At 40.0% G+C, this 13,542-nt stretch overlaps 1 protein-coding gene across 1 annotated transcript; it reads left to right on the top strand.

The window, feature by feature from the left end:
* The first annotated feature begins 1,804 nt into the window (after positions 1-1,804).
* On the top strand, positions 1,805-7,465 carry LOC122401227 (segmentation polarity homeobox protein engrailed-like). Its single transcript, XM_043403222.1, has 2 exons — positions 1,805-2,558; positions 7,110-7,465. The coding sequence occupies exons 1-2, from the start codon at positions 1,868-1,870 to the stop codon at positions 7,463-7,465; spliced, it is 1,047 nt and encodes a 348-aa protein (XP_043259157.1). The 5' UTR covers positions 1,805-1,867.
* The last annotated feature ends 6,077 nt before the right edge of the window (positions 7,466-13,542 follow it).

Genomic DNA, 13,542 nt, shown 5'->3' with positions numbered 1-13,542 from the left:
GCCGTCGTTATTAAGGGCAGCGTTCGAGAAAACAGAAGCGTTCGCCACGATGGAACACAGAAATTTAATTATTAGCAGACTGGTCGAGAATTTTGTAACTTTATCAGCCGCGAAGACCCGGCTAAATCTACGTTTAACGGTCACGCTTTCTAGAACGATTTTAAATTCTCTGAAGTGAGTCGTCACGTGTATCGAACGATCAACGTCAAGAATACAAACCCTTTGGGGGGAACGCCGACTGTCACAAATCCAGCACCGAACAAACAATCGATTCGATCCCTCGGATCGAACACGGCCTAACGATCGATCGACCGTAAAATCACGTGACAGAATGTGGACGGAAGTACGGAGGCAAGGAGAGAATGGATGCTTGGAAAGGGAGTTTGGCGGAGCAACATCTGTCGCGGGATGGATAATACATTTGTTCGTTAACCGTCACGAAGCCCCACCCCGAAAAAAAGGCGTCGGAACGGATATATGCTCGGGCAAATTTTTGTATAAAGCAATTTCGACGTCGGTACGATAAAATCCACGTCAGCGAGAGAACGCTTGTCGACTCGAAGAAATGAATTAGCTGCCTCCTGGATGGAACGCGTGGTGGGGAGGAACAAAAGTATGGAGTAGTGGGCATCGAACAGTGGGTGGGGAGGCAAACTGGGCGTGGCGCGCCGGGGAGGGGCGAGAATGTGGGCGAGATCTCGCACGAGCCAGTGGGGGGGGATTGAAACGGGGCGGGGAGAAGCTGCCGCTCTTCTTGACGTTCACAGTGGCGCAGATACTTCTGATTCCTCGACCGAAATTCCGAGACAGACGAAACTTTGATTCGATAACACGAGGAATGGAGAAAAATTAATTTTTAAATTATCGTAGAAAAGTAAGAGATCGTAGAAAAATAATGGGTAAGGGGTAAAATACTTAAAATTCGGCATGGCCTCGAAGTCTATTGCTCTGAGAATGACTGATTGTTTCAGAAGTATATAGAAAAACAAGAGAGATGGCTTTTGGAGCAGCGGCGTTTGAGGGAGAAAGGGATTTGCGAATAGGACAAAAATCTGGCCGCTGTTGAAACGAGACTGGAGCGTTGCAGCGGCATCGATCGTAGTAAACTCTAGCTCCTGCCCCCTACTATCGGTGCCACTGCTGGTGGGGATGCCCCGTCGGGAGGGAGTAGGGTAGACCTTACGGCAGGGGGCGGAGCCTGTGACCGAAGAGTTAATAGAGATACAATCGAGGGTGTCTAGTGCACTGCACTCCAGGCTGGGGCGTAGGAGGAGTGAAGGGGCGATGGGGGGCGGAGGGGAGAGCGGTAAGTAGGGACCACAGGTCCCCTAGTTTAGACATCACTGAGCGACGGATGGACAGCCAGTCAGACCCGTCACAGCACTCGCTCGAGTCCTCGGAAACCTCGGGAAAAGCCAATACGAAGGAGACCGTCTCGAGCTTGGAGCAGATCCAGCGTCGAACCGTTAATCTCGCTTCGGGCAATTGGGACACCGGACGCGACGACGTTTCGCAGTTTGACGAACCAGCCACGTGAGCGACACGGCGCAGCATCCTCGGAGAGGTTACGCAACAACGCGGGGAACGATCCGTGTTTACAGACGATCGGTGAAGAGGGTACAGTGACACGTGCCAGTGATTATACAAGACGCTTTAAAGAGAGAACCTTTAGCTTGTGTATCAGTGTTCCGACTAGTGACATTCCTTCGATAGACAGTTAAATTTAATTACGAACCAACGGGCGAAGTGACAGGTGTATTCTTGTGCTCCTTCGCGAAGATGACGACAGAGGGCTAGACCAGACCCGAAACACCAATTATCGTTGGAGATTCTTACGCTGGGCATAGAAAGGACAAAAGATCGAAAGATGAGCGTTGCTCTGGTGACGATGGACTCTGCGTACGGTCTTCGACTGGGAATCGGTGGTCACCATCACCATCATCACCACCACTCTCATCGAGTGAGATCCCCTGACAACCACGTGGTCCCTCATCAAGAACAACAACAAGACCACAAGGACATCGAAACGCCCTTGAGATTCAGCGTGGTGAACATTCTGAGACCGGACTTCGGTCGGGAGGCGATCCTCAACACGAAAGCACCGAAGCAACCCACTCTGACGACCGGACACTCAACGACGATTCCGATTCCGATCCCGCGACACAGTCCTCTGTCGTTGCCGCGAGATCTGAGTTTATCCTCGAACAGATTGTCGCCCACGAGGCCTCAGGCGACCAGCTTCTCGGTGCACAGAGACAGGGATCTGTTCTCGACCCACTGCGGATTGACGTCGCCTCTGCAGAGGAACAGCGGCCTTAGCAGAAGCGGAAGTCTCGAAAGTTTGGCCAGCAGCAGGAGTTCCGTCACTGGAAGTTCGGTGACCGGAGCACCAACTTTGGGCTCCACGTCGTCCACCATCAGCGGCGATTCCCTCAGCGGGGACAGCAACTCTGGCAGCACAGCTAGCACAGCCTCCAGTCAACAGAGCGCGCTCAACAGTCAGAGTCGTTGGCCCGCGTGGGTCTACTGCACCAGATACTCGGACAGACCGTCCTCCGGTAGGTGTTCCAGCTTTTCTATTCTAATGGGAATCAACAAGTCTGATCGATGGCCGGCTCCGACGACCGTAAAAATCGATCGGCCACAGTTTTCGCCGTATCCGCGTACCTCGATAGACAGATACGTCTTGGTTAATCGCGCTATCAAGGAAGTCGCGGTCGAGTCCGCGCGGCCATTCTCCGTATCCGCTTAATCAATTAACTTTTAGCGACCGTTACATCGGGAAACCAGTTTCCTATGTAAATCAACGCGCGTTTCCCGGGACGGGGACGCTATCGAAAAATCGCTCGGCGCATAAAGCTCGCCTAATTACAGCGGCGATTCGATTCTATAAAGAAATACCAGTTTCCTGAACCCCAGAACAGTCGTTCCAGTTCCGATTTAGTGTCACCGGCTGCTCCGTGTTCGCGATCTTAACTGTCACGGACTGCCAGCCGGCTGCATAGCTCATGTATAATCGCGAGTTTGAACGCTGGTTGCCGCGGGTTGAACGTACCACTCGATACCACCTGCACCCGTTCGCAGAACTTAATTGTCCGCAACCTATATCCGCCATCTACCCTTTCTGCAATCGCCGTGTCCCAGATACAAGAGCTGTGCTAAGGTCCTGCGCCCAGGGTGGTCCCGCGCCACTCCACGATCGCGTTACTAATTACCGCGAATCGTGATCCACGCTTCCGCACGACGCTAATTAAAGACCGCGTCGAAGGGTGATCGATCGCGGATCGGTAAATCTCAATCGGGCATGGAATCGGAATTTCATGGTTTCTTCCAACTTTGATCGTCTATCCTCGACAATCTAGATGTTAATTCTGAACTGAATATAATTACCTCGGGGTTGCTCGAACCCCTTTTTTATGGGGGAAAAAGGGAAAATTAGAATCTGGGTTGCTATCCTTCGTAAGTACAAACATATTAAGAAATGAATAGAAATGTAGATAAAGTTTGTAATGGAGTTCAAATAAAATAAATATCAAAATACGGGGGATGGAAAATGAAAATTTGTAGTCAATAAACTAGAAGATTTTAAGTATAAATAATTAAGTAATAAGTTTACGATAGTTTAATTTTGTTTTCTGAAAAAAGTAATATGTCGAAGATTGGTAATGTGATACGAAACCTCAGAGTCACAGAATATTATAAATACTTAAATAAATAAGTGAAAATAATAATTTTGTAGCCTCGTAAAATAAAACTTCATAGACAAATTATTATATTTTTCAAGTCTTCTTTTCTTACGTATTTTCCTGTTTATCGAGTAATTTTGTATTAATTTATACACACAAGAGAGCTATTTTCTCACTGTCTCAGGAAACATTTTCATTGTATGATAATTTTCCATAGATTCGGGACACAATGGTTAATCGTTTTCAATTACACCTACCTTATCTTGCACATACATAAGTGGTAAATGGATGCATAATTTTTCCGGTTTTAATAGAATAATGAAAGTTAAACGCATCTGAGTATTTTTCACGTTTTGCGAATAACTGTTGTTTCATAGTTGTTCTTGCAGACCTCAGATCGAAACAACTTGAAGTAAACTATTTAATTCTATTTTTAATCGATTGCATTATTACTATAGAAACATTCGTATATTCTAAAAGTTTTTGCATTCAATTATTTGCTCACAATGTACTTTTAGCAGAATTCATATCTTGTCATGTTATATTTCTTAGTTGGTAATAGTTAGTACGCGAATTAATATTGAAAATTATAATTCGATATTTAAAGCATCTATTATTACATGTCAAACCTTTTACCAAGAACAAATTAATTCGTTGTAGGTCTTTTTATAAGATAGTGTGAAAGGTACAGTTGAAGCAACCGGTTCTTTAAATCATACCTGTCGGCTTACAGAATGGTAGTTCCTTTAAAAGTGGTAAATCTGCGTATGAAAATAATGCAAAATATAATTAAAAAGAATTATTTTACTAATACGCATTTTATCAGTAATGAAATCAAATATCCAATATGTATTAATAATTGTTAAATAACGTCTATGTATATTTACTATAAGATATTCGATCGATAAGAAACAAAAGGTTAATAGTTATTAAATAAAGAATTTATAATTATTTCGTTTTGTCTACTTTTCAAAAAAATATTGGCCCAATTTTTATATCAATTTTAATATGCACGTAGAATAAACTTAAAATGTTTTACAATAAATTTACTTTTGTAGAAGCTCAAGTATGTATAATAATACTATACTGTTACAATTTTATTGTTATTATAAAGTATATAAATACTGTAAAAAAAAATACCAATCAATTGTTAAAAATATTTAACGTAAAACAGAATATCATTTACCACTTTCTTATGTGTACTTTTCATTACTCTATTTTGTATGTATTCGCCACTAAATTGTTGCTTATATTCAGGAATAATAAAGCAATCGAAAAGATACGATTTAAGTGCGCTGTACGCATTAGGCAACTTTCTCCTACTGGTAAACATGAAAATGCAGTATTCAGCTTAAGTGAACAGTTTATGGCAATGATGGCAAATCGTAAATCTCTTACGTGTCAAAATACATTCTAAAATAATGAAATTAAGAACAAATAGCAATAACGGTTTTTATTTATACTATTTGTAACATATAACGTTTGACATTTTCACGACCAATGGCTTGCTAAATATGTATCTTTGATACGATCTCACTACATCGATCAATGTGACAATAATTGCCAGTGCACAGCCAGTAATCATGATTATCAGGCATGATTTTACGAGTTAAAAATTTGATAATCCATCAAACAAATTCTTACCATGCAATTAAAAATGAAATGCATTCTCTTGCATCAATTATTCGACAATAATATTCTCATATCTAACAGTAATTTACATCATTATTTCACAGCGATTTGTATCATTCATAAATCATTTTCACCAAATTTGTGATATAATTAAATAAAATGGAAATTTCAGACGTGCAAATTGAAAAATCTTTGGTGACTGGATGAAATCCAAATAATATTTTTACCTTTCTTTAGTTAAATTGGAAACCAGAATCTGGGTGCACATTTATTTATTATTGTACAATGGTTAAAAGACCTATAAAATTGTGATTAATCAAACCAATAGAGTTATTGGAATAAACCTGAAATTAAATAAGAGTCATGCATACTTTAAGAAAATTTCAGATTCACTTCTTATGATTGCAGTAGAACCTCGATTATTGCACGAAAGCCTCGCTCACGGTGTTAATAAGTGGAGGGGATGGTCGCTAAGCTACAAGTAAGGTTGAAGCTTGCTCTATTCTCGTTGGATTGGTTACCTTAATTGTTACAAGATTTGTTTCCTCACTATAATATTTCTATACTATTGCAAGTCCTTACGTTTTCTCTTGGGTCTACCCTTTCATCCAGTCACTGATTTTCCAGAAACACGAAGCTGCTATAAAATATTTAACGCGACAATTTTCTCACGTTTGCCCCAGGAACCGCCATGTTTGGAACCAGGTGGACCAATATAGTAAACTATTAAAATGTACGGGGAAAAAGCTCACGCATCGAACGTATTAAGAAAGCTAGCTCGATTCCCAGTTTCCCAGCGATAACGCGCTCTAGCGCGTGTCCCGATGTTATGTGCCACTTATAAATATTCATCGCGTCGAACACGCGCCGAGGCCAGCGGTCACGACGTCGAATATTTTTTTGTCTGCTATAGGCGCGCACCCAATTTGGAAACACCGTAATAATCTAGGCCCGGCCGATAGCCGCGACAGATAAAGCCGCGTGCGGTGCACCGATACACGTTGCAAAAGAAAATTATCCGCCGGCCGGCAAGATAGCCAGCGAGCCAAGTACGGCCTCAAAGGGACCTCATTCTGTTCCGCTTAATTACCATTTACATACTTGTCCCGCGGAAGATTGGCCCAACTTCGTCGATAAATCGTCCGCCGTGTACGCGTCATTTGTTTCTACAGGATTTACGGATCGTGGGTGTTCGAATGTATTGCACGGACAACGAAAGATCACCCCAGAGTTCAAGCCACCCTGATATCGTGACTTATGGGCGGTTAGTTACGGAATAAAATTTTGTTGGAGCGTGTCATAAATGCAACAATGTTTAAAGTTTGTTTAATAACTAACTTTTTAATTTTTTAATAACTGGAAGGTTCTTGTTAAGACCAAGTTGGAAGCATGTTTTTTGATTCTTTTACTATGTTATCATGTTGCGGGTGTATAATTATTTAGCAGCAGTTAAACATACTTTGAAGGAAACGTTTCAATCATTATACTGTCACATTACAAGCGAACAGGTGTACAATCAAAAAGAATAGAATATTTTCCATGGCAATAAGTAACAAGATTTACATAATGAAATATATATTTATAAAATAGTATAAAGAATCGGAGTATTCGAGTGTCAAAACTAAAACTGTGCACAATAATAGTACAAAAATAAAAAGATCAAGATGGAGACCAGATGTGCCAGTCAAATCTGCCCTAATATAACTTAAATTGTTCCACTAAGAAAATTGAAAAATAGAAATGACATAGAAAGGCTAATTTTTTACGAAATTTCCAATTGTTGTGTTTCAGGTCCACGAACGCGGAGGGTAAAACGGACGCAAAGCGCCAGCAAGGCGGCCTCCCCCGATGAGAAGAGACCCAGGACCGCGTTCAGCGCGGAACAATTGGCCAGGTTGAAGAGAGAATTCGCGGAGAACCGATACCTCACGGAAAGAAGAAGACAACAACTCTCGAGGGACCTGGGTTTGAACGAGGCTCAGATCAAGATCTGGTTCCAAAACAAGAGGGCGAAAATCAAGAAAGCCAGTGGCCAGAAGAACCCTTTGGCGCTTCAGTTGATGGCTCAGGGCCTCTACAACCACTCGACGGTGCCCGTGGACGAGGATGGCGAGGAAATCGTGACAGGGTCCAATCATTCTCACTAAGGGCGCGGGGTCTATCCACTTTCCCCGAGTGCCATCTTGTCGAAAATACATGGTTATATATGAAAGTGAGTATGGTCGATTGCTTCTCGACTATAAGGATATGTTTACAAACTCTAGCCAGGGGGAACCAATCGAGTTGGATCAAAGTTTTACATTTACAGAAAAGGAGATAAGAATTTTTATATGTAATGAGTTCTTGGTTTAACATGTCGAGTATCACAGTAGTTTTTCTACGTTTTGGGGATGAAATAATTCAACGATATAATTTTATAATATTCCCAATGACAGGAATATTATTTTACAATTTAAGAGATTAGTATTAAATGTAGGCGTTTTAACGTATTGACTGCCATGTTAGATGTTAAAGAAAATAAATCTAGACAGGATTCTCGAATTTTATCGAGGCTATAAAAATAAATTCTATGAGAAATTGTAGGTATGCTACTTTCCAATTGTTTGAAAACAAAGTCTCGTGTTCGTGAACAATTAATGAAATTTGTAAGTTAGAAACAGTGGTCTCTAACATGTTAATAATATTTTTGGCGCAAAGAGCAATATCAGTGCCTTTTCTCCAAGATCTGCTAGTTGGAGATCACGGTAAGGTTTATTTAACATATCACAGTAATAATGTACTAATAAATAACCGAGTAAATGTCGAGGATCTTCTAGATAAACATTTATGACAAATTCAACCAGGAATAATTGCCCTTTGTACCAAAGATATTATTCATTACCCCCAAGAATTAAAAAAAATATATATTAGAAGTTTCTGAGAGGTAAACGATCCAGACGATAGTTTGATAAAGCTCTGACCATGTAAAACGAAAAAACTCGGTTCTTTCGCCCCCCTGGACGTCGCGACAATTAAAAGAACTCGCTCGAGAGGAAACCAGTGTCTCTGTATCGTGATTTCGTGAAATCTTCATCGACTTTCAGGACTGTGCTCGAAATCGATCGACGGGACAGTGATCGTCCAGGTGCGTTAAGTAATTACCAAATAATTTTCTATTCGACGTGAACGTAGCCACGCGAGTGAAACGGCAAGACTTTTAAAAGGAAAAGCACGATGGTCGTCACAGCTTGTGTTTCTCGTTCGTACGATCGTACACCGCCGACTGAGACTTTATATTTATCGACTATGTACGCGTATCGGGGCGCAGATACGATTCTGGTACGCGAGCTCGATACCGATCCTTATCGATTAGACGCTTAAATTATTTATTTCTCTGTACATAGTTGTAAATAGGACTGGTCGTAATGTGCATATGTATGATACGAGATAAAGTTAATAGCCGCGCGAAGATTCTATATATATTATCCTCAATGTATGAGTGCGCACGGTCGCGTGAACACGAAACGATCTCACACTGTATATTCCTAATTATTGTACCAGCGTACGTACGAATATATATGTATATGTATATGTTACACACGTGTAGACAGTCTCGGAAGGTACGCGTATATCCCAGTGTCTCACAATAAGTGGTCGATATAATCTATGTAACCCGCTTACATGTTGCCACCGATTAAATCGAATTAAAAATACGGTTTCGTTCTTTCTTTCTTATTTGCCTGTCCTCGAATTCCTCCTGGCGATTCTTCCAGGTGTACATCGCAGCTCGTAAGTATTTACTCACTAAAATTACTCTTCTCAAATGTTTGACGAGCCCCTCGAACCGGTGTTATCATCCAAATTGTTTGTTAACTCGGATAAAATAAAATAATATTTCAAATAATTGCAAATACATTTAGAGATCTGTCAAGATGGCCTACTTACTTCTTGAAGTTGAAGAAGTCTGTTTTTGTTAGTCAAACGTAATTGGTTTTTATGCATTTGAAGTTGTACCAACTTGTACAATGGTATCCATTTTATTTTTATTATATTTCTAATTGAAAACCGTCTTTAGTAATTTGAGTCCAATCAGGTATATTTTTATCTAGTTTAAATTTTTTAGTTACAATTTCACCCTTATCCCTTTAGTATTTTTGAACTTGGTTTCAACTTTATTAATAGTGCACCACTATTTTATATTTTCTTTTCATATTTTTATACGAAAAATTTTTAGTTTTATTCGACTTACTGGAGATACATTGAAACGAAAGTTTGATCAAGGAAATGGGTTCCCAATATTTTCTTAATCTCACAATATTAAATTATTTTATTGGCAACACGATTCTTAAAATGGAAATTTTAATTTTACATTAATTAATATATGTTATTTGAGTCGACCGAATTTCAATACATTAAATAATTTTGAGAAAAATCAGCCAATTCCTTCCTCTCTCTTTAAAACGATACAACCCGCCATTAAACGTTCCAAGACTCCGAAATGCTTCTACGCGCGGTGAAATGCTCGCCAGCAAAATTGTGCATTACATTGTGCATTACATCGGGAATTTAATTGCCGCGAGGGACAGAGATCACCGAGAATTCCGGCTCGTACAATACCGCGTTTCAAATAAATTCAGGGATCGAGGAATAATTGCGAATTGCCACGGCGAATTTCGACTTTCGACAAATTTTCCCTCGCTCGTCGCTGCTTTGGTCCGCGGAATGAAAAAAAGGAATCGAATAAACGCGAACATTTACGGGTGAACGGTTCCGAGGCGAAATCAGGGAAGCAGCGTAATTAGTAGAATTTACGTGGCCGAGAAATATGCAGGATCGCAGAAGGTCGGGACGGCACCGACGCCTCCTGCACGCCCCATTCCCGTTTGACGCACCGTGACGCGCTAATTGATCCCGAATTAACGGGCCACCCGTTATCCCGAGCGCGACCGACAAATGGAACGCGCGAAGGATGACAGTGCGCGACTATTTAGTTCAAACGCGTTCGCGCACATGGCAGTGGCGATCGACACTCGGATAAGCGATACGAGCACCTGTTAGACGCGCTGCCATACGCTGCCGTTCACCAACAGATTTACAAGCCTGCCTTTTTCGCTCGACGAGGCGAGATTTGCCTCTTAAACACGACCGCCAATCGGAGAGAGAAACAAACCCTAGAAAGACCGACAGCCATTGCCCAACGATTTCGACGAAACTGATAAAGTTGTAAATCAATAACAGAAGTGTGGGATTCCTTGATCGATAGAACAATATCGATCCAAAATAGGAGCAATTTTAACTCGTTATTGCTTAATAATAAGAGTAGGACTATTTAATTAACGGCATTTAGATCAACAGACAGCCTTGGAAAGTTTGGTAAAATAAAATTTAAATTGCAATTCTGTTTTATATAAATTCTGTCACACTATAATGTTGAATCGAAAGATATGGGAGGGGGGAGACGAAACTTTGGGACCGAAAAAAGTCCGTGTTCTTAGATAATAATTTTCCCATTACAAAGAGTGCAAAATTTAGCTTATTATTGCTCATAAATAACAGAGTGGGACTATTCAATCTTCACCATTTTGATCAACAGACAGCCTTGGAAAGCTTGTTGAAATAAAATTAAAATTGTAATTGTATGTTTTGTATAAATTTTGTCAGACTATAATGTTGAATCAAAAGATCTCGAGGGGACTTTGAAACCACTATCTAATTAAATTTGCAAGCAAAGCATGTTTTCTTAGGTAATACTTTTACCATTTTAAAGAGTGTAAAATTAGGATGTTTGGATGGCTCGACATACGAATATCGGATAACAGGAATATCGAACTACAAAAGAATCTAGGTACGATCTAGTGCCATCAATGAGGCTCGAACGTTCCCGAAATGAACACGAAATTTCCATTTGCTGAAATTTACGCGTCCAACGGCCGATCCCGAATAAACTGGACGCGGCGAACGGTATTAATTGTCGTTAATTTGAACGCTGAGGCCACAACGAGATTCAGCGTCCAAGGGATACAACGATACTCTCTTCCGGCGTTCGAAAACAACACGCGAACAGTAGCCCGTACCGGGGATAAATTACAGAGTCGTTGTCGTTGGCCATTGTATTTAACCGTGACGATCCCTAATTGGTAATTCTATCACCGACCCGTTGCATTGTCCGACGTAATTGCGTGCAACGGTATTTTCGCGAGTAAAGGTAAAATCGATTTCACAAACTCCCCGACTCTTTATTGAGAAGGACGTGCTTGGCTTTTTAGGAATTTATCTCAGCTACAATGTTCACGGCCATTTATTTTTAACGAAAATTCTCTGTTTATTTGTAATTCTCGATATTATTATCATTAAAGTCTGAACTCCAGTCGAAAGAGATTGTTAACTAATAACACTACATTATATGGTTCGAGAGAGTACAAGGTTCATAAAAATATAAATTGAAAACGGCACTGACAAATGGTTTGGTGAAAATTATCTTTTTTAAGTATTGTCAACGACCCTTTGATGGAAATTTTTTTATTCGTATATAAAGAAATTTTCCCTTCGTTGGAAAGTACGTTTCATAACAATGTCTATTTTTCTTTTCTTTTATCCCTCTCATTTTTCGATGAACTTCGACATTTCTTGTCCTCCGATTGAATTTACAATAACATTTTTAAATTTTTATAACATTTATGACATACAATTACACAATATTTAAACAAAAATAAATTTTATCTATTACTTATTTGTTTTTTTATGAATATAAAACCATTTGATAATAATTTAACTATATAAATAATTTTAATATTCAACCCATTCCAAATTCTACGTGTTAGCAAACACTCATTTTCGTCATTTTCACGTTCAAAACAATATTCGTCATTTAATACGAACGAGAATACAATAACTTATTATGTAATAATTTAGGAATAAAAATTGTCAAATTTTAGGAGCATTTCTCATACTTAGTTTCGATCAACATAGAGCAATTATAGATCCTACCTTTCAATTTAAATAAATTGTGCAGCCATACTAGGCCTCGTTCGATTTAAAAGACTTGTTCCATATACATACTAGGAGAACTCAACTTTTTACTGTACTCCTTCATAAGACTAAATATGGTAACAATGTATCTATACATAAAATATGCAATAATGCCAGTGACCGCTGTAACAGAGTTGACTTCGTTTTTAACTCCGTCAACGGTTTTAAGTATGCCATAAATAAATTACTCGAGGAACAATTTATTCCTTGTCTTGCTACACTTCATCGATTTCCCATACCTTCAACGTACCATCTACATTATTTGTCAATTTCAACTCTATCTTCATTACTTTATTTTACTTGTAAAAAGGACGTATTCATTTATAATAAATAAATAATCGACAATATAATAATGTAACAATAAATATAACGTTCTTCTAATCACCATAAATGCTATGACAGTAACATGCGAACGTGGTTTTGTATGATGACGTTTATTCAAAACTTGTATTATGGGAATCATTTTACACCCCTAAATGAAAACCCTAATTGGTTATTTCATTGTACCGCTTCAATCTACTTACACAATGTATATTTTTTTTACTGTTCAAGTTTTAGTTGAAAGTTTGATCAAATTTGTGATTTGCTAAGAATGAATATACAGGGTGGCAGAGGTTGTAAGTGTCCACATACTTTCCAATCCGAAAATACTTGTAGGTGTGATCCACTTAGCCAATCATGGCAATCCGTGCGACTGCAGCTGGTACAGCTAATTTAATTCATTGACGACTTAACGATCCCTGCACAGTTGTCCACCCCCTACATTAAACATCCACCATGAAGCTCGTTCAAGAACAATAACTGTCTGCCACCCCAAACCAACGACAAATTACCAAGTCGTTATGGTTGACCATTCCTCGTCCACCTACCCTCTTAACTACCCAAATTGATAGTTCCATCGAACAACGCAACCACGATTCGATCGAAGGAACCTTCGTTTTTACCTATTTCTAAAAACCCTCCCCGAGGAACCGCTCCAATTTTAATATTCGCCATAAATCCTCCCCATGGCCAGTCTACCCGCGAAGCGTCCGTATTTCACCGTTGACGAACGGCATCCATACGACTCGCCATTATTAATTATCATTAATTTAAACGCGGAGAACGCCGACGAGGGGTTTCGAGGGGGTGTTGTTCGCGCGGTAGAACGTGCACGAGAGAGACGAAAATGGCCGCGCACCAAGCGAGAAAGGGAGACGATGGTAGCGTCGGCGGT

The sequence above is a fragment of the Colletes gigas genome, unplaced genomic scaffold (assembly GCF_013123115.1).
Source record: "Colletes gigas isolate AHSC1104 unplaced genomic scaffold, ASM1312311v1 Colletes_gigas_Sc00023, whole genome shotgun sequence".
Lineage (NCBI taxonomy): Eukaryota > Metazoa > Arthropoda > Insecta > Hymenoptera > Colletidae > Colletes > Colletes gigas.
The sequence above is the reverse complement of the archived record's forward strand: the minus strand, read 5'-3'. Positions and strand labels throughout refer to the sequence as shown.

What these genes read in the sequence shown, in the direction of transcription:
- LOC122401227 (XM_043403222.1), top strand. Translation starts at nt 1,868, where the DNA reads ATGAGCGTTGCTCTGGTGACGATGGACTCTGCGTACGGTCTTCGACTG. An exon ending in CTCGGACAGACCGTCCTCCG is followed by an intron (nt 2,559 to 7,109) that starts GTAGGTGTTCCA and finishes GTTGTGTTTCAG; the next exon opens with GTCCACGAACGCGGAGGGTA.